This window comes from Nomia melanderi, chromosome 9 (genome assembly GCF_051020985.1).
Source record: "Nomia melanderi isolate GNS246 chromosome 9, iyNomMela1, whole genome shotgun sequence".
Taxonomy (NCBI): Eukaryota; Metazoa; Arthropoda; class Insecta; order Hymenoptera; family Halictidae; genus Nomia; species Nomia melanderi.
This window is the reverse complement of record NC_135007.1, coordinates 343,174-364,846: the sequence shown is the minus strand read 5'-3', so window position 1 is coordinate 364,846 and position 21,673 is coordinate 343,174. Positions and strand designations below refer to the sequence as shown.

Genomic DNA, 21,673 nt, shown 5'->3' with positions numbered 1-21,673 from the left:
TTTTGTGATACCGCGAGTCACCTCAGCGAGATCAGAAATCTCTTTCGTAGGTGGCGTTGGGGTATCTCTTCCCACTTTTCCAATTCTGAGACCTGATGGTGTGTTTTCCAGTAGTCTTGCGCGGTCCGGGATTCCTTGGGCCCCACTTGGGGTCCCAATCATCGGCCCAGTTTTCCGGTACAGGCGCAGCGGCATGTTTCCGTTGATTGAATTCTCGCATACGGCGCTGATCCCGGTTCATCCGTGGAGTTCCATCGGGTAAAGATATGGCCATCTGGCCCATTCGTTTCATTTTTGTTTTGGAAAACAAAAGAATAATTCATCAAAAATCGAAAGAGCCCAAGTCCATTCAACATAATTTAAAGTGTTTCAAATTGAAAAAAACAATACTCAATTTATTCTATATATCTTTACAACACTTCGAAAGCAATATTTATGCAATTCAGAACATTTTTTAACTACATAAATTATAAAACAATTTACTGCTCATCTACATTTTGTGTATGTGAAAGGGGTTTGAAGAAGTCAGGATCTTCCGGTGGTATATATCGTAGTAGGTCCATTATGTCCTTGAATTTCGCTGTTGGAATTTGTCTTATATTTTTATAAAGTGGTGTCAATACAATATGTTAAAACTTTCTTGGTCTACCCCGATGTGGTAATAAATCCAGGACTTAAAAATTTTCATTCTCATTCATTGATGTCTTATAGAAAATTTTATATGGTTCATTTCTGACAAAACGCATCCAACATATTTTTAACCAGTTTATCGATTCTCCGTTAGAATTTTTTACCCTTTGAAAATTGCGTCTTCTAATAATTTTGTTGATACAAAGTCCTCTTGTTTCATTTCATTTAGAATAAAGTTATTACCTCTCCAGCACTTTTTGATAATATTGTTGCGCTGGGCGGGTCCTGGGGTGCTCGCCCGCGACATATTTATTTACAATGTTTTTTATACACTTATATTTACAATTTCATACAAATATTACACAATGTAGTCTATAGTTCGACACGTCTTTTCTCGTCAACGTTCGCTCGAAGACTACTCGCTTGTCTTCGTTTACTCTGACCAACTCCTTAGCGACCAGTTTATTTCAACCCCCTTCAGATCCTAAGGGTTGGTTCAGCCGTGCGTGCTGGAGGGACGATTTCGATACATCGCAACCTCGTCAGTTCAATGTATCGCAACAATATTATAATAATCTTGGGGGCCAAACAGTAAATCATTTTTTTTTAATACATTTCTACTACGCCAGAATCTCTATCATTTAGTAAAAACGAATGTCTTGATATTAAAAATTTATGATCTATGATTTTCACATTATGTTCAATAGTTTGGATAGTTTTTAGCCACATTAATGTTTCTATTTTGTCCTGCACACATGTCACTGTAAGCTATAATGTGTCTTTTACTTCATAAATTTTTAACATGTCTTAGGATGCATGAAGCTATTTCTTGAGCACCTCTTAGTGCAATAGTTTCGTCCCAAACGTACATGCGAACATTATCGTTATGAACACGCGTTTAAAGTTTTTCGACTGTTAGAGTAGTAGTTATTGAACACTTACTGCTGCAGGAAACTAATCCGCTATACCAGGGCCATATAATAATCCTTCTCTGTCTTCAAAAAATTCATTTTGCTCCATTTGGTGCATCCTACGCGAGATTCGTGCCTCTTTTGTGCTGCTTTGTCTGCGGCGTTCCTGTCTCGTTATGTGCTGCGCGTTATACGTATCGACAAAGAATTTGTATTGCTGCCCGATATTAACCGTTTGAGTGCCATGTGTCTTTGCTGTTTTCCCGTCCAAAAGTGCAAGGAGCGCTTTTTCGCTTGTCTTATTCCCTCTCCAAAAGTGTCAAGCAGCGCGATAGCGCTTGTCTTATTCTCCGATTAAAAATGCCAAGGAGCGCTATTGTATCCAAATGTTCGACTGAAATTAAAATTCGTACTTTTACCAGCTGTCTCATTCTTTTACTTTTACCTAAAATGGAATGGTAACCGTAAAGTCGCGCATCGACGGAAACCGAGCGTGTCGCGGTTATCGGCTTCGCAGCCTAGAGCGCTGGTACTGTTCGAGCGACCCAGAAAAAGCGCAAAATTGTTCCTTGGCATTCAAACGGTTAATATTTAATGCATTCATTATCTTTAATACAGATGAGTAGCCCTCGTTAAAAATGCCAGCAGCAATAAAGGGGCGGAGGTTTCGATAATTTTTGCTCCGGAATTTAGATGCTTTAGATTTAGGCGCTAAACCGTTGAATTGAAACTCTCATTGGAATTCTGTGTGTGTCCACCTAGACACCTGGTTAATAAATCCTCCTTCGAGAGTTCTTCGTATATTGGTTTCAAGTGTTTGAGCACATCTGGGTGAAGCGGAGTAGGATGATTAAAATTATCTAATTCGCCTTGCTGATCAATCTTAGTTGATTTTTTAATATTTCGAAGTCGCGTGCCCATTCGCTTTTCGACGGGTTCAACGCACTCGCTTTTAACAACTAGACAATCATCGCCGTATGGATTCAAATCGACAATGACTTTGTATGTTTTTGAATCACCGTCTCCAATATAATTTAAATATTTGACTCCAAATGTCTCATCCGATCTTAAAAACATTTCCCGTACAGAGTCTACTTCCATCTTACCAGCCGATCCTGAATAGTTCGCGAAGCATTCTTCTTGATGATTTTCATACCATTCAGTATATTCGTCAGTATCCTTACGATTACTCCATAGAGTACACGTATGACAATAGCCATTTTTGACAACAAGGTCTATTGTCTTATCAGTATAATACCCGATGAGCGTCGTGATATCATGTAAAGAGGTAAACCCTCGTTTCTTCCACGATCCATCGCCAGATACCTTCAATTCTGTTGGAGGTCTTCCTTCTTTGATATTTTCTTCTTTTTCTTCTTCGACGGCCTTCTCACGTAAAATTTTAAACATCGAACTCGCGGCTGCGTGTATGTGTTGCACAATTTGCGTGTATGCAGTTGCATACAAACCTTGTCCGAAGCCTATAAGTCCACTAAATATATTTAGACCTGCTCGGCTAACACCAAGAAGACTCATGACGAAGACTATTCGTCGGTTGACTTCGTAAACCCGTATTAATTATCGGTCCTGACTGAATTTCACGACGACCACAAGAACACGCAACTATAAGTTTAAAACTAAATCCGCGGTGTCCGGATTCTTCAAATTTTATATTTCCCTTGCGCTGCTTACAAATAAGCCAGCCCGCAAGAGTCCCGAAAACGGAAAAAAATTCAATAATTCTGTAGCAATGCACTGGATTGCAAACTACATCTTCACTATTCGCACTAGCTAGTTTCTTCGCGGAGAAACTATGCTCCAAATGATCGTCGACCTTTTTCGTATATTTATTTCCGTGAAAATGTCTTTCCATCGACCTAGACGAACGTTTGGACTGTTCCGTCTTTGCTTTCGGATACATTGTTGCTGAAAATGTGCTTATGAATCGAAAGCTAAAACTGTACTGATGCTTGGAAACAACCGAAATAAGCCTCCCTACGAAATTTCCTGGTTTTTCAATTTACCAAGTAGATTACAGTAGTACATAAAAAATACGTAGTCTTGTATGTAGTCATTTCACCATTCCATGTAGTCAGTGACACCATAAACGATAACGAGGGTAAAATCCGATGCAAGGGGTCAATAGAAGCAGCAAAGTTTATAATATTGAATTATATTTTTACTATTGAATGTCTGTTTATAATGTTGAGATAAAACAACATAAACTTATTTTGTACTACCTATTTTGTGAAATACAAGTCTGACCCACCGTGGTGCACGCTGCCTCACGGGACAAGCACGTGTGACCCACCGTGATGCACGCCGCCTCACGGGACAGACACGTGTGACCCACGGGTGATGCACGCCGGCGTCAACGTGATAATAAGCTGCTTAATGGCCTGGCTGTTTTCGCGAAGCCAGGTATGAATCGGCGGTAATAGTCAATGAGTCCCAAAAATTCTTTTATATTTATTTCCGTTCGCGGTACAGGGAATTCTTTTACTGCGCGTACCTTCTCAGGGTTAGTTTTAATGTCGTTTTCCGAAATAGCAAGTCCTAGATATGCAACTCCGTGTTTTAACACATTGAACGTCTCTCTCCCTCTCTCTCTCTCTCCCTCTCTCTCTCTCCCTGTCTCTCTCCCTGTCTCTCTCCCTCTCTCTCTCCCTCTCTCTCTCTCTCTCTCTCTCTCTCTCCCCCTCTCTCTCCCTCTCTCTCTCCCTCTCTCTCTCCCCCTCTCTCTCCCTCTCTCTCTCTCTCTCCCTCTCTCTCGCTCCCTCTCTCTCTCCCTCTCTCTCTCCCTCTCTCTCCCTCCCTCTCTCTCCCTCCCTCTCTCTCCCTCTCTCTCTCCCTCCCTCCCTCCCTCCCTCTCTCTCTCTCTCTCTCTCTCTCTCTCTCTCTCTCTCTCTCTCTCTCTCTCCCTCTCTCTCCCTCCCCCCTCTCTCTCCCTCCCCCCCCTCTCTCTCCCCCTCTCTCTCCCTCTCTCTCTCCCTCTCTCTCTCCCTCTCTCTCTCCCTCTCTCTCTCTCTCTCTCCCTCTCTCTCTCCCTCTCTCTCTCTCTCTCTCTCTCTCTCTCTCTCTCTCTCTCCCTCTCTCTCTCCCCCTCTCCCTCTCCCCGTCGTTATCCTTTTTTCCGTTCGGTTTTTTTGTGTGGAGTTTTTGGCATCCTTTTACTGTCCCATACGCATTAATTTTATGTTTATGAAGTAAGTAAGTAGTTTGATGTGCAGTCGCACAGGATAAATTATTTGATGCTAAATCTACTTATTTTAGATGGAATAAATTGTTTAAAGTAACACCGGCCTTTGAATAACATACGGCTTTCGTCAATGCACAAATCTTTGTACGGATAAAATGACTGTGAGAAAGAGTTCTTCAGAGTATCAATTATAGGTCATATTTTTATCAATGGATCATCACATTGTACATTATTATCATCAAGATGCAACATTTGCAATAATATAATATATCTGCCTCGTGGCATTGTTCTTCGAAAAATATCAGTTTTTAACATGTCATCGGTCGACCAATACTCTTTTAGAGTCAATTTCTTCACCCGCGGCATTAACATCGTGATAGCTAAAACTCGGTACATCTCGCATATTGATGTGTCTTCCCAAGTATTGATACGAGAATACGTTTTAAATGTAGTATTTTCAATAACAAATTTATAATAATTATTCGTCTCCTCAGTAATATGTGAAATTAATCCTTCTGCTCGTAACTTCTAGAGTTAAATTTCCTTTTACTCCAGAATTGTTGTCATTAAATGCATGTAGTGTGGGCTTGAAATCGTTTTTCGACCATGATAACGTTGGAAGCACTTCATTCAAGTCGGATCTTTCTAAATTCGAATTTGAATTTAAATCATCCTCATCGGTAGATGTGCTAAGTATTCTTTGCCATTTATTGTTCCTTCTACATCTAACTATCCCATTATTTAGGCTATTTTCTGTATCTTCCGAATCTGATGACAGTAGAACATATTCGTGTGGTACCTGTATTTCGTCATCATAACTGTCGCTTAAATCTGCTGTTTCATCAAAGTCGTCATCACTATCGTTTCTTGTAATACTTTTTTTTAAAACTGGCACACATTTTTAAAGTATGAAACAGAGGCGAATATCAATATGAAAATTACGTGCACGATAAGTTTAATACGACAATATGCCAATGCAAGAATTATAACTGTACGGCGTAACAGGAGAAATGAGTTATCAGAAACTAACTGAAGTGGTGTCTAAAACAAAATTTTGTTTTTCATCGTTACTAAGTAACAAGGTATGTGGTTTTTGCGAGTGTTGCATAGTACACTGATCATTTTTGCCAGGCGCGTATTTGCGTCCATAGTCCATACTGATAACATCTGCTGTGCGCGTATTTGCGTCCATAGTCTATATCGATAGCTTTCGCTGGATGCATATGTGCGCCCATAGCACTCAAAGGGTTAACTATTATTATAGATAGTGAAAAGGTGGATCTTCAGTAATCGAGAATTAGGAATAAATATATGTATTTAATGAAATAAGGAAACAATACGGACAACACGTAAAAATACAACTCAATGCCACGAAGGCCAACACACGACTCTCTATCCGCTATCACGCACAAAATGTTCCTCTCCGCTGTCTCGCACAAAAATGTTCCTCACGCACGCATTCCCACTCGCTTTTAACACACACCCCCATTCGCTCTGTCTTTCTCACCCTTGCACCCTTCTCACTCGCATCTTTCGTCCATAGTCAAAATTCACGTAGTCACGTACACGCTTTTCTCACGGTCCAGTCGCTCAGTTCCAGACACTCTTCCTCGCATTCTTTCAGCTACTCAAGATTTTCTAAACGCAGTCACACTATTTTCCAAACATCCCGGCGTCGGTCTGTCGCAATACGACCTGGTTATTATTAACGGCGCCTCGACGGGAGACGCAACGGCTGTGACTCGGCGGGAATTCATCGCCTGAGAACTCTCTCCACAAAGGTCTGTTTTTAACCATCCGAATATGGAGGGATTTGTACCATACATTGGCGTTCCAGTATGCATTTTGTATTTGGTCTCCATTCCCTTCAGGGTACCAGAGACCCGCGCTGTGAGCCCGGGCTCCATTTCAAGCGCGACTGCATATCATGCCCATCTGGGAATTCCACATCCAGAAGGCATTGCAGCCCTTCGGCGTTTAGTCTCTCAACATTAGGCCGGTATCTAAGCAGGTTTGGTGTTGGGACCGCGTTCGCGGGTGCCATATCTTCGGGCAGTGGTTCCCGCACAATAAACCATTCATCCTACAATACTTCTACCTACGCTAAATATTCTAGATACTACAATTGGTTCCTGAAAGTGTGTGCGAATGTTGAATGTTCGAAAGTAGAGGGCTGTAAAATAATATGCACCAAAAACTGTGTTTTAAAGTATTTATCTATCAATATGTATACATAATGAAGTTAAAGAGGCGTGTTAAGTGCTTTCGGGTGTTTCCTTTATAAAGTTGTCAAGAGTTAGCTAAATACCACACATTTTTTTCTTTTCTTGATAAAGATTTCTATAACATGCTGTGTCTTTCTCAATTGCCCTACGTACTTGAGATATACGTTCTCCATTGGCATCACATTCTTCCATAATAGTCAAAAATTTGTCAAGATGCATGAAGGCTGTTCCGTCCGATACGGAAGACCCTTACAAATGTTCTCGAAGGTTCGTTTGACATGGACGGGACAGACAGTTTCGTTTAGAGTTCATTCTTTTTTTTACTACTCTTGAGTTGTATTTACTTTAGCCGACATATTTATCGTCGCGCCCAAAAACATTTCTGTTAGTTAACGTGCAGTGCATACAATAGGCATAGAATTTTGTCTCGATCGTCCTACTAACCGACCAAGTCATAAATTCGGGATATCCTAAGGGTCGTCCAAACATATGGACGCCAGTGCTGATAGACAAGTTTCAACCTGTAGGAAATCTCCGCAAGCCAGCGAACCCTCGAGAGAGAGATCCCGCCCCACACATACACACATGCACATACACATTGCTATCACCCCCGCTCGAAAATGGGCTGAGCGAAGGGCGTTAGCCAAAAAATGGAAAAGATGCGCCGATTGGCTTAAAACAAGGAAGACAACATATTCTGAGACCAACACGAGGTGCCGACGTCGGTGACGAGACGAGACTTCGTCATTTCTCACGATTCATCCAGTCAGTAAAGTTATATTCAAAAGGACGTCGTTCCTTACACACACATACCATACACTAGATATACTGTTTCACATTTTATAATAAATTAAAAAGTATTGTGTTGGGATCCGGGTGAATGTATACTCAACGTATACTCTGGATATGACACATCGAACGACGCGGAGGTGGACAATTTCGGACAGACCGCTACGCAACAGGGTTGAAAGAATAACAAAAAGTGCTATCCTAGAGATACCAATTCTTATATACTAAGCTTTTCGCTAAGGAGGGGATGTCGGTGACCCTTGGTACCTGATGACTCGTTGTAGATGACTAGTCCTGGATGAGACATTTGTGTATTTTACCTAGGATTTTGGACTTGTGAAAAACAAGGCTGACTAAGATATTTTGGACGCAGCGGTTCTAGTACGCTTACCTATGGTGTCATTAGGTTGGTCATCCAACAATCCTACTTTATTTTCCAATTCGGTGTCCCTCAAACCAGATATAAAGGCTTGTAGAGCGCTCTGTTCGAGTCCATATACCACACCTAAAGCTATGTCCGAAGTGTTATTTTCGCGGATGGCGTCTCTTGCCTGAGTTCTCGACCCGTCTGCCAAAATCTAACGGTGATTCCCACGTTTCTTGTTTCACCAAAGCTAGTTCCGTTTGCCATTTCGTCGTACAGTGTACGCACGCTTTATTTCGCGTACTATCGTTTCTAAATCGTTCGACGGTAGATTTCCTAATGTAATATCCGCGTTTCCGCGGATCTTCGTTCTTATCACGCGTGCTAAGAATACCGAATTCGATGGATTAATTAAATGATTAATTGGCGGTTTCACAGGCACGAATGAAGGAGGGATTTTCCCCCATTCTTGCATTAACGCATTCTTCAAATCATCTCTGTTTGAAACTGGGTATTTTCGTACACGGCGTTTTAATTCTTCCCATATGTGTTCTATCGGATTTATATCGGGGGATTGCGGGGGTGTTTCTAAAACATGCGGCGTGTTATACAATAACCATTCTCTAATTAAATGAGATTTGTGCTTGAGATCGTTATCTTGAAAATAATAATAATCTGATACATGCAATTTTTCAACACTTTCCTTTAAATTTGATTTCAAAATATTCAGATAAACATATTTGTCCATTATTACACGAATAAATTGTAAATTTCTCAAACCGCCAGCACTCATACAGCCCCACACCATAACACTACCACCGCCGTGCTTTACTGTGGGTTTAATATTTCGAATATTTAAAGCTATTCCACTTTTTCTCCACACTAATTCCCGTCCATCCGACCCCCACACATTAAATTTGCTTTCATCCGAAAAAATTATATGTTCCCAAAAATCTAATGGCTTATTCAAGTAGGTTTTAGCAAATTTAAGTCTTTTCTCCTGATTTACCTTGCTAATATATGGTTTTCTCCTAGCAACCCGAGCAAAATATCCGGCTTCTTTAAGCCTATTAGATATTGTTTTCGAGCAAACTTGTTTTCCAGTAGCTGCCTCCAGTTCTTTCACCATCGTAGAAGCACTTTTGAAAGGATTTTCCTTTACTTTTCATGAATCTGTCATCCGTCTCACTTAATTTAGCCGGTTTTCCAATGCGATGTTTATTTTCGACTGTTTTTGATTGTTTGTATTTATTTACAATGTATTGGATGGTGTCGTGATTTTTTCCCACTATTTTACCAATATTTCGAAGAGATTTTCCATCATGGAGTCTGATAATAATTTTTCTTTCTTCTGCAGTAGTTTCTTTGCTTTTAGTACTCATTGTAACAATGTGACATTTGACTACCACAGAAAGCAAAACACTAAATGAAATATTGTCAGAATTAAGAAACAAAAGAATGTGCAAAATGGGATTCCCCTTATTCTATTATTTTAGTTCCAATTCTCTCATTAAATGGCAGCTGTATGAATACTTCTTTCCCACGGATATTTGTACTCATTAGGAATTTCGTTTCATACTTTGTAATGAGATGTTTAACTCTTAATAAACTATACATCATTTGAAAGCTGTGTTAATTTCCTACATTTTGATGCATCTGCTGGTTAAAATAACATCCTACAAATCAAGTTACCACTGTTCAAACTAGAGCGTATAATGGTGTATGGATACTTTTTTCGGTCACTGTATTATGCCCGTCAAAGACTGGTGTACATTCTGCTGCTTCTTTTACACTATAGTAGCTGTCCGTCTCAGGTATATTATCACTCACGTCCACATTGTTACTATCAATCTTCAATTTGCTAGTCAATTGCTCTGCTAATTTCTCCGCAGACATTTTGGCTCGAAGTGCGTGTGTACTTGTACGGCCTATACGATTCACGGTTCGTCCTAACTCCTAATGCTTTAGGACGCGCGTTTGTTAGAAAAAAATACAAATTTGGCGATTATTTTGAACGAACTTATAGCGTAGCGTAGCGAAGTGAACAGGGACGACCATGTCGTGGAAAAACAATTGCGGTTGCATCGCTCTAATTATCAATTTCCAGAATGACAGTGGTTTTTTATAATATTCTTGTGCAAATTTTAATCGCTTCAATGCGTTGACTTTAGAAATATAAGGACGTCTTTTTTAAAGATGTTGATTTTCTTATTACACTCCCGTTCGCCCGTCGCATCGAACAATCGACTACGCATCGGTTTTAGGTCCACGAGGCGGACGCGTGTTTTGTTTCAGGAGTGCCAACCCGAATAAATCAGTGACATGATGATTATTTTCTCACAAAAGACAACCGTGAAAATTACATTCGTGTATTCGAGATTTTATTTGGGTAATTCCAATCGCTAAACAAAGATTTTCTTTTATTTCTTATTCTGTAATGAATGGATTTTTATTCATTTCTATAAGAATTACTCTATTTTCATTCGAAGTCGTTTGTCTTCTTCGGCCTGTCTAGGTAAATTTCGTATGTAGCAATGGCCGTTCCATTCGCCGCGGTCAGCTCGTATGTGGACTTTTCTGGCGGTCCGCGCAAGGATCGCCGCGGAAAGACGCAAAGATCGGCTCCCGTGTTGACCAGGAATCGCGTCTTGGTCCTGACGTCAGTAACAAATAGACGGCGTGACGCTGGTTTGGGATCGTTGGCCGTCATGACGCTGGTTTGGGATCGTTGGCCGTCATTAACGATTTCCCTGGTCGTTTCCCTGGGTCGTCCAGTTGCAGGGCGGCTTGCATCGCCGCGCGTCCGTACCGAACCGGCAGTGGTACCAGCATTTGCCCTGGTAATCTTGTCCCTCGTCGTTCCGCTTCACGGACCGTGAGGACGAACGCCATCGCGTTTAAATTTAATTTAAGTTGAGCAAAGACTCGATGTTCTGGTCGGACGGTGTGGGACCGGCGCCGTATGCGGGCGGTACGCTGGGAGTTGCGGCCTCGGCTACGTAGGACCGCGGGGCCAGCGTCTCTGGTACAGCGTCCGCCAGTTCGGCCACCTTATCCAGCTCGGTGTCCCGTTGCATCGCCAGGATGCCTTGCATGTTGGTCGGTAACCGACCTAGCCACAGTGTCCGCAATATATTGTCTGCTATAGAATTGCCCGCTAATTCTCGCAGGTGCCGCAGGAACTGCGGCGGCTTACGGTCCCCGATTTCTTCGAGTTCCAGTAAGCGTCGTGTCTTTTGTTCTTGCGAAGAGCTTAACCGCCGAATAAGTTCGGTTTTCAGTTTTTGGTATGGTTCTGCCGCCGGTGGATTTATTATTATGTCATGCACTTCAGCGGCATAATGCGTATTTAATGCGCCGAGGACGTACCCGAACTTCGTCCTTTCCGTAGTTACCCCGGAGGCGTCGAAACTGCGCTCGATCATCGCAAACCACATCTCCGGGTCTGATGGACAAAATTCCGGTCCCCGAACCGCGACGCGGTCCACGGTCGTTGACACACCCGTAGACATATTTGATATGTTTGTACTTGGATTCGTCATCCTTAGAGTACGATAATTGCTTTGGCTCATACGCGTGATAACACAGAAAATCGAATGTCAATTAGTTCACTTCACGAACTTGAGTTGAATATCGCGCACACCGAATCACGTCGGGGTCACCAATTTGTGAAGGAGCCGTTGAAGTTAAACCGAAATGTCTGGTGAGAATACGGCCCTCAACACAGTTTACCAAAGATCGGTGTCGCGGAGGTTCGTGGTGACGTCGGTCGCGTGTGTAGAAGAATGAGAGCTCCTAAACTCTCCTCGGAAAATATATACCCGTCTGAAGACAGACAGAAATATGGGAAATTAGGAGAAGATCGAGAAAGAGAGAAAAGATCCAAAAGACAGAGAAGAAGAAGAAGGATAATGGTGAAAAGACAAGTAAACAGGAGTGCTGTAAAAAAGGTGAAAGTTTCCAGGTCTGCGAGGGCCTGCTCATCGAACTGGGCAGTTCCGAGCGAGGCCTGGGAAACCTTCGGGAAATTCCGTAGGCCCGCGCGGGTTTGGTCGCCAAATGTGCGATGACACGAAACAGATTCGCGCGGAAGAACGGTGTTAACGGTAAAAGAATAGCCACGAAAATCCAGTGGCGTAAGGCAGCTTTTCGGCCGCCACAGTATATTATGGTGTATATGGTGATTATATATTATATATAATCTTTTTTAGTAGCATTTTAAGATTAATGGTAAATAAATAAAATAATTTTTCTGCTTATATACAAAAATTTCATAATACATATTCTTTTTCACACAAAGCGTATTCACTATGTACTCATAATTAGGTTTATACAATAATAAAATACATTCAAGTAACATAACAAAAGTCAGAGATAAAATAATCTGAAGGTAATAATATATTTTTCGGCGGCAATATCACCCTTTCTTATTTTTGGGGGAGGGGGATGAAATATATTGGTCGTGCACGCTGTCCAGGCAGTAATAGTGGACTTGGCGTAATACTTTCACACGCCGAATTAACCTTGTGTGAAATGGATGTGAGGAAAAAAGGCTTCTCCTTTTCTCGTTCGAAAGTGGACTGTATTTGTTGAATATTGAGTGAAAGGAAGTGTATGTGTTTACAAAGTTGAAGTGTGTGATGTTATAAACTTGTGATGTATGTCTCTATCTGTCTCAATGTCTCTCTATATATATAAAAATACAGAGATAGGGCGGTGTCCTTAGTGACAAATCAGAAACTAAAACACTTGGGGTGTTGCTAGTTAGGGTTTTGACCTACGCCCACATTACTAGTAGTGGAGGTAGGGGGTATGTTGTCCCTTCTGGGGGTATGCTTCCAAAATTTGCTTCTTCGTCTAAGCTAAATAAACCGTGCCGGAACATATATCAACACGTACAACTTAGGAGACTTGAATCTTATATTTCAAACTGTCAGCAATTAAGTCATTTCAGTGACAAATATTGATCCTACAAACCTTTATAAAATATAATCCAACACACGATTCTTTGGCTTACATCATTTGGGAGAAATACTTTTTTTTCAGGACGTCATAAAATTTTCGGTTCGGAGGCTATATTAATTATGTTCTTTATTAACACATTACGTACAGCGTTCTGCTCGTGTATCGCGCTTCCAGGGCCCGCACATTTTTGTTCTAATATTCACTTTCGCTTGAAATATTATATTTTTTATTTTGTCCTCTTCTATGTCTAATAACATCACTCAATTCAAGAATGTCGCTATTATCACTGAGTTCATTTTCATCTAAAGTGTTATTTGGTGCATCCGATAAATCATCAAACAACAATTCACTTTGACCGCCTTCATTTTCTTTACTTCTATGCGCCACTTTGTTTCTATTTTAGAATTAGGGCTTATTTCATAAAACAATTCTTATTATAAATTATTATTAAAAGATCGAAAGTATAAATGATTTTTAAAAAGCCGTTTCCTTACAAATTAAAACGCGAACTTTGTAATAACTAAATGCTGTACAACAATAAAACACTTTGTAAAGTATGATACACGATCGACACCACAGAGCTACCGATGTAATGGCTATACTGTCCGACTAACTTTTACGCTTTCGGAATGTCGACATTCATTTTTTTTCGCTAACCATTTATTAGGAAAATACGCAAGACTTCGTTACTCTGGTAACGTCACAAGAAAATCTGTTTTTAATTCCTTAAATCATCGATTGAGTCGAAGAAACCTGAAAACGAGATATCTCGTCGCCCGGCCACAACGTTCGGCTTGCTAAGGACGAGATATCTCGTCACCCGTACACAATGTGTTAATAAAACTAACGCATTATCTAGTATAAATTTGTTTACCTATATACCAGTTTAATAGATGCAACTAACGGCACCGTTAACTGTTAGGTGTTTGTCTTGTAATACGTAAAATCACGAGAGGGCAATATTATACCTCCTTTTTTCCCAGTTGGTTTAATTGTATAAATTGTACAGACGCATAATCTTGGTGACGTCGATAAAATTGCTCTTGTTCGTGAGCATATTAACTAATATTATAGGATTGATGTATTCTTTTTTCTTCGATTTCCGAAATCATTTGAAACATTCTTTTTTTCATTAAAAGTATGTCAGATTTTGAAAATTGTTTAACTGTAGCTTTCATCGCATCAAAAAATAAATCAATTTCATCCGGTTCTTTTTCTTCTTCTTTTATGTGTTTCGTAAGTGTGCTGCTTGTTTCTGCGAGTGTCTTGAAACTGCGGGTTTCTTGCGTTAACAAGTTACGTTCCTTCGGCATGAGTTTCGGAGATTTTGATTTATTTGAAATAGTTGGTGTATCAGGTATAATGGTTTCATCTACTGCCTCATCTGTAGGAATGATGTTTCGTTTGACGATAATCTACCTTTATTTTTCATATGTGGTATTAAAAATTCTAACTGGTTCTGATACCTCCAATTTGAATGAATCGAGGAATTAGTTGCTTGCTCAGTCGTGATTTGTTTCGTTCTCAAAAATTTTCGACATTGTGATCTTAAGGATTCCCAACGTTGTTTGCATTTATGTGGATCTGCAAGAAGATGTACATATGAACAAAAGTTCAATTTCATTTTGTATCGTAACTTTTATAATTTTTTTCGGATATACGGATTGTCTTGGACATTCAATGGTATACAAAGTCGTTTATGAAGTATGTAATACGATAGTAGACAATTTATTGTCTGCGTACATACACTCCGTGACAAAACTGTAAGACAACCTACAAAATCATATGTATTAGTACTATGCAAAGGAATCCGTTTCTCTTGTTAGTGGATCGTTATTGTATATCGTGGGAGATATTCTTTTGCGAAGTATTGGGTTTACGGTTGTTCAAATACATGTATTATAAAAATACACTTAATAAAACCCGCGATAAAACTATAAAATAGTTGCTGTTTAGTAGTGAAACTGTAAACTTCTATCGAAATTTGTGTTTGTCAGTTCTCTTGCTTGTTATTACAATTGATATGTGCTGCAATATTTTGTATACTTCTCTGACTGATGCCGAAATTACGAGGGTAGTCCCAGAAGTACTTATAAAGCATAAGTTTGAAGTTTGACGATGCTACGTTGTTCAGTATTTGTGTGGCAGTCATCAATAGTGAACGCCCTCAGTGAATTTGTAAACATGGAAAAAATTGGTCGTCCTTATGTGATACAATACTTTCATTTGAAAGGCCTCAATCCAACCAATATCAAAGCGGAGCTAGATTCTAATCTGGGTGTGTCTGCTCCTTCGTTTACAACAGTAAAATATTGGGTGACAGTTTAAACGAAGCCGTACGAGCTGTCAATACGAACATCGCAGTGGTCGACCAAATGAGGTGATCACGTCAGAAATGGTGAAGAAAATCCACAAAATGGTATTACGTGACCGTCCACTGAAAGTGCGCGAGCTAGCAGATATAATAGATATTTCAAAAAGTGCTATACATCGCATATTGACTGAAAATTTGGACACGAGGAAGCTGTGCGCAAGATGGATGCCGCGATTACTCACAATGGAACAAAAACAGCGTCGTGAGGATGTTTCAATCGAGTGTTTGGCAAAGTTGCACAGCAATAAAGCAGAGTTTTTGCGTTGATTCATAATCATTCATGAAACATAAGTTTCACACCTCAGACGAAGGAACAGTTAAAACAATGGACTGAAAGGGGAGGATCGGCTCCGAAGAAGGCGAAGACAGTTCCATCTGCAGGCAAGATTATGGCGTCAGTTTTTTGGGACGCACGTGGGATAATTTTCATTGATTATCTTCAGAAACGAAAAACAATCAACGGCGAGTATCATGCGAACACATTACAATTTGGATGGGCTCGATAGTTTACGTTACTAATTTCACGACGTACGAAAGGTGCAAATAATGTTTCAAAGGAAGCAAATGGGTGGTGGTGGGATTGTGGTATGGACGGCAATAGGCTATTACGGTAAGACCTAATTCAAGTGTATTAACTGCAAAATGAATAGTCATGGTTATGTGAAAATCATCGACGATCAGCTAACGGTATGACCAGTATGCCAATCAAATAGTAAAACAATAATGGATTTTCCAACAAATTAATGCAGCAGCGAAAATGCCTGTATAGTTAGACGGTGTTTCGAGGAAAAGGAAATAGAAATTTTACCATGGCCCGCTAGATCTCCCGATTTAAATGTTATCGAGAATTGTTGGGACCTACTTGCCAGGGATGTATACGTGAAACGTGGGCAGTTCAGTAACATCGAAGACCTCAAGACCTATTCACAAGAGGAATGGTGGACTATTAAACAGAAAACACTAAAAAAAACTATATAAATCTCTTCCCAGAAGAATGTTAGAGTTTGTAAGAAGTAAAGGAGCTAGAACACATTATTAATAAAAGATAATAACAAAATTTGTATTTCGTTTTTCCATAAGAAAAATAGCCTATCTTGTAGTTTTGTCGTGAATCATTAGAGGTGCTCCCTATGATCGTACATGTATTCGGAGAACTGTAAATCAAATCTCTTCGCAGAACATCTTTTAATACGTACAATACGTACGATTTTATAGGATATTTTATAGTTTTCGGAACTACTTTAGATAGAAAGCGCATCGAAATTGTAGCGATTTCTAACAGTGAAGTTAATGATTACAACTATAAGAAAAGCTTGTCAGCGGTTTTACTAGAATTGGTGGAAACTAATCATATGGCTGTTGACATCGTTTCATGTGGACATTCTTTCTACTTTACTGTTTTCAAGTTTGTCAGGGTTTAGTGGATTCGGGGAAAAGGAAACACACCAGATCCATAAACGCGTTTAATATGTACAGGGTGTTTCTAAATTATTGCCAGCAAATGATGGGGCGTGCAAAATTCATTACACTGAGTAAAAAACCCCCAGTAAACATGGGTCCAAAATTCAGTAGTTTCCGAGATGAAAATAGGTTTTGTTTAAAAAAAGAATGTATGGGGACCAAATCAAGAATATCAAATTATCCCAGAAAATACTAGTAATACGAAGAAATGTGTTAAACAAAAGTTATAGGATATGAAGTACTATATATTACAGTGGGAGGTATTTCACCTTGACGTGACCTTGGAATGTCTTCGTGTAAATCGTTATTAATGTATCAGCATCCAAAGTTCGTCGGTAGTGATCGTAGTCGTCCGACAGTGAGATTGTCGTGGAAGAGTAAAGGAATGCAACATTCACGGTCCTTGTTTGTTACTCGATGAGTTTTGTTGAATATTTGTTTGTTAAATAAATACAACAGAGTTTGAACTAAGTATGCCCTTCTGGCAACTTTGAATGTTGGTATCTTAATAACGACTTACGCGAAAAATATCATTTTCATCGTTTGGAACTGTCGGAATGTTGGCTTCAAAAATATGGAATAAAAAATGTGAGGTTCTATTTAAGAATTGTGACGTGACCTTTGCAGGACGTTTCAAAATCATGTTACGGTTAAATACCCTCCCGCCGTGATATGTAGTATTTCATACCCTGTAATTTTTGTCTGACACATTTCTTCGTATCACTGACACTTTTCGAGAAAATTTGGCGTTCTTGTTTTGGACCCCATACATTTTTTAAAACAAACACTATTTTTATCTTGGGAACTATTGAGTTTAGGACCCATGTTTACAGGATTTTTTTTTATTCAGTTTAGTGAGTTGTGCACGCCCCATTATTTGTGCGCAATAATTTAGAAACACCCCGTATATAAGTGTCACGCACGTGGCAATCATACAAAGATGAAGACATGAGCTTTAAAACGGTGCTGTAAATGTCCTAGACTTGAACAAATTATTGGGAATAGAAATCGCAGGACCTCATGTAATTCTGGGGAATTCAGTTTCTTCGCTTAACCTTTGACTACCCGCGCTGGTGTAAAAAGTACACCAATATTCCAAGAAATGCCGCTCCACGTAAAATAGATGTTTTATTTGTGGTAGAAAAAAGAGTCGAGTTACAATCATTTGCGGCAGTTGCAATAAATCAATATGCAAACAACATATGACCACTGTTATTACATGCGATTGATGCAAGAATGGCGAACGAAGCAGCGAATGAAGCGAGTAGTAATGTAAAATCAATTTCATCAGTTTCTCTTTGTTTGTTATTAATTATTATATTGATTTATGGTTATATTACTAATAAATAGCATAATTCATCAAGACGATGTATTTTCTTGTCCCAATACAATAATATATATACTCAGTCACACAATGATACATGTGGTGTACAGAATACACCGCGCGGGTAGTTAGGTGAAAATTCAGGGCGCGGGTAGTTTAAGGGTGCATTCATACTATCCGTTCAAACAAGGAAGTATCATCAGTTGTTGGGAACCTGGCATTCTCGTCTCAGTGGACAGATTTGAAGACGCACGCTTGTGAGAATGCTGTTCGACGTGTTTCGTGTAGAACGTGTTTGAACGAATACGGAACGCTATATATAAATACTCGCATTTTATTACCCACAAGAATGTTCGAATTGAAACGGTACGTATTCGAACGGATAGTATAAGTGCACTGTAACTGTCATTTATATTATCCATCCAAAGACGTTATATTGTTTCAGTCACGAATCGTTTCAGCCGAAATATTCTTCTCGAAAATATCGACCATGTCTGAAACGTAACGTGTCGGAACGGATCGGAACGCAACATATGAACATCTGTATCTAATAATCCATAAGAATCTTTGTTGGAACGGAAACGATCCGTGTTTGAAAGGATAATATATGTTGATCATAAAATATACTTACTAAGACCTAACTTTCACCTCAAGTTCAACAAAATACTGAGAAAAGAATTTTTGATGATCGAGTATACCGTGCAAGACAATTTGTAGACAATGATTTTGGCATTTTTACTCAAAGATTAACCTCTCGATTACATCGAAAATATAATTTTAATAACGTGTGTTCTATGTGATTCTTTACGAAGTAACAGAATTGCAAATCTGTTGGGAAATGAATGAGGTATCCATACTTATTTTGCCAAGCCAAGTAGCATTTGATACAAGACACTTTAGAACACTGTTTAATATAGAAACAGGTTTTGTACCGTGGTAGTGCCAAAGATTATAACTGTTTATTATAAGTATATTGTGAATTTATAAAAATCGTGTTACATACTGTATGATATAATATTACTTCTTGTACAACTGTTTTTATAATAATAATTCTTACCATTCTTAAGTTTAGTTCCGATTTCCATCCATATTTTCATTTTATGTGATGGGTCACAATATTTTTTGTGACTAAAATCGTATAATTCACTGTTTTCTCGAACAAATTCTATTAATTGCTCGTCGTCCATGATATTTTTCGATCGTCAGCCGTTCATAGTTACCGATCAGATCAAATCCGATCATGACTGCCGCGGTCCTTGATCGTCAGTAAACTGACTCGACGATCAACAAATTTCGATTTGACTTGACCGTACCGCCAACTGTGATGCTTTCGTTGAATTACATGTTATTAGATTGGCAACGACCACGACCGGTTATAACTTGACCTGATCTGACCGTACCGTTAACCGCTGACATGAATCTGGTTTTATTCACACGAGAACGACGCGATGCAAGAACGAGTATTCGAGAAAAATAAATATCTTTAACTACAGAACAAATAATGGATAGAAAAACAAACGGAATATATTTTGTTAAATGAAATATTTATTGTATATAATTTATAACAAAGAAATGACAATGTAAACAGAATCATTGTGCTTTATCGTGTCTCTTTACGCTTAAAAGTCTCACAAAATATGAAACCATAAAAATGCGCAGTTTTAACGAGCACACTAATACTTTCTGTAGAATGGGATCATTAACCAGAGTATAGATGTCGCGAACATCCTTCATATTTTATTCTTGAACTCTCCTATTCTCGTGTCGTGCGTCTACAGGTCAAATATATCAAACGTACGATAAATGTAAGAGGCACACACAGTTGGTATATTTATTAGTGTAAGAATCGTACGTTGTTTGTAACACGATATTGGAAAAGCCATTTCCCCTTTGTATTTCTATTTACGAATTCTTTCGGTGCCTTAATTGCTTTTTGTACGTCTTTTTTGACTATTCTTCCGGTAGGTTCTCTCACATTATGTCATTTGTATTCGCAATTAATTTCTAAAATTGAGTAATCAGAATTAACGTACTGACACTTTCAAATTCTCATTTGAAAATTAATTTATCTTTAAGTTAACCTGAGTTTCCTTTTAAATTAAATTAATTTATTACCTACTTTATTATCCGATTTATTACTAATAGAACTGTTTGTTTTAATTGTTCCGTTTTCGTCGAAAAACACCTTTTGCCGATTGACATAAAATTTCGAGGGCATGGAGAAGAAGGAGAAGAATTTCAGCTTTGGGTATTTAGTAGTTTTCGGGACATTAATAAGAAACTTTCACACAATGTATTGTAGACGTGTAGGTTAATATTGATGTAAACTTCATGGATGTGCGTGCATATGTATGTGTGTAGCGTGCGTGTATGCGTTGTTTTGAATAAATGCGAAAAAAAAGAAAAGATATTGATTGAAAAGACGAAGTTTGTGTTGACAACGAAAAATATAGAAATTGACATCGTTTAAATAAACGTCTATAGTATGGAAGCCTCTGCCTATACACACATGACTAATTTAACGATCTTTCCTGTAAGAATTATTTTTGCCGACCATCGGGTAGATGATAACAGCGACATGGTCTTAGTATCTACAACGTGTTGCGCCTAAAACCAGTTTCCTACAATACATAGAAATGAGTTTCACGTAGATAGCAGAGATTGATAGTAGTGGGGCTAGTATTTGTGGGCCGGGTACGGAACTGAGGTATCCGTTCACGCATTTACTTTGTAATTACCAGAAAACCTTCCAGTCTGAATCCGTTGCCTTAACCCCTTGGCCTATGATTTCTTTCTCAACTCTGATCGGTACGGTTACTTCGTCATTAATAATTTATTGGAAAAAGAAAAAAATTCCAAGCATATGTTATGCCTATATTTCCTTTTAAGTGTAATAGTTGATTACAGAGGAATAATAATGTTTATTTTGAATTCGAATGAACTGAGTAATATATATCATCATGTTGAAAATCTTTACCACGAGTCTCACACATTGTTGTAGGACAAGGGGTTAAGCGACCGAAACTGCAATAACCAATTTTTTTGTAGTATTAGTTATGTATGTATAAGCAAAATTTAAGGTAAAAGTGAGAGATAACTTGATGACTAGGTTCAGGAATGTGAGTTTAATTGAAAATTGTAACAATTATCACCTGCTGTAATGCAGAAGGTGGTATATTTTTTCTAAACTTCACGTATTAGATTGTAACATATAAAACGTCCGATTCTTAGGATTAGCTTCAAATGAACACAAATTCTTTGGTAATCAATATTTTTAATGAACATAACAACCATTGGATTCTACACATACTCTGACTTGGATTCTCCTTTCCCATATAAAGCTTTTAATAAAGTAGAACATGTTCTCGTTAATTCCTATAGTGGGCAGAATTTTAAGTACTCTGAATCTCCACGCCATGTCGTATGCTTTT

At 38.9% G+C, this 21,673-nt stretch overlaps 2 protein-coding genes and 1 long non-coding RNA gene across 6 annotated transcripts in view; 1 reads left to right on the top strand and 2 right to left on the bottom strand.

The window, feature by feature from the left end:
- MICU1 (Mitochondrial calcium uptake 1) overlaps nucleotides 1–21,673 on the top strand; it is a 168,873-nt gene that overhangs the window by 11,201 nt on the left and 135,999 nt on the right. The window lies entirely within an intron of this gene.
- Nucleotides 1,585–3,077, bottom strand: LOC143174864 (uncharacterized). Its single transcript, XM_076370458.1, is given in 3 exon segments — nucleotides 1,585–1,780; nucleotides 2,138–2,196; nucleotides 2,199–3,077. Coding segments are annotated over 3 exon segments (1,134 nt in total).
- Nucleotides 13,122–19,499, bottom strand: LOC143174869 (uncharacterized). Its single transcript, XR_012999339.1, has 3 exons — nucleotides 19,300–19,499; nucleotides 14,550–14,667; nucleotides 13,122–14,467 (listed from the first exon to the last, which is right to left on the bottom strand). It is a non-coding gene; the product is annotated as an uncharacterized LOC143174869 (long non-coding RNA).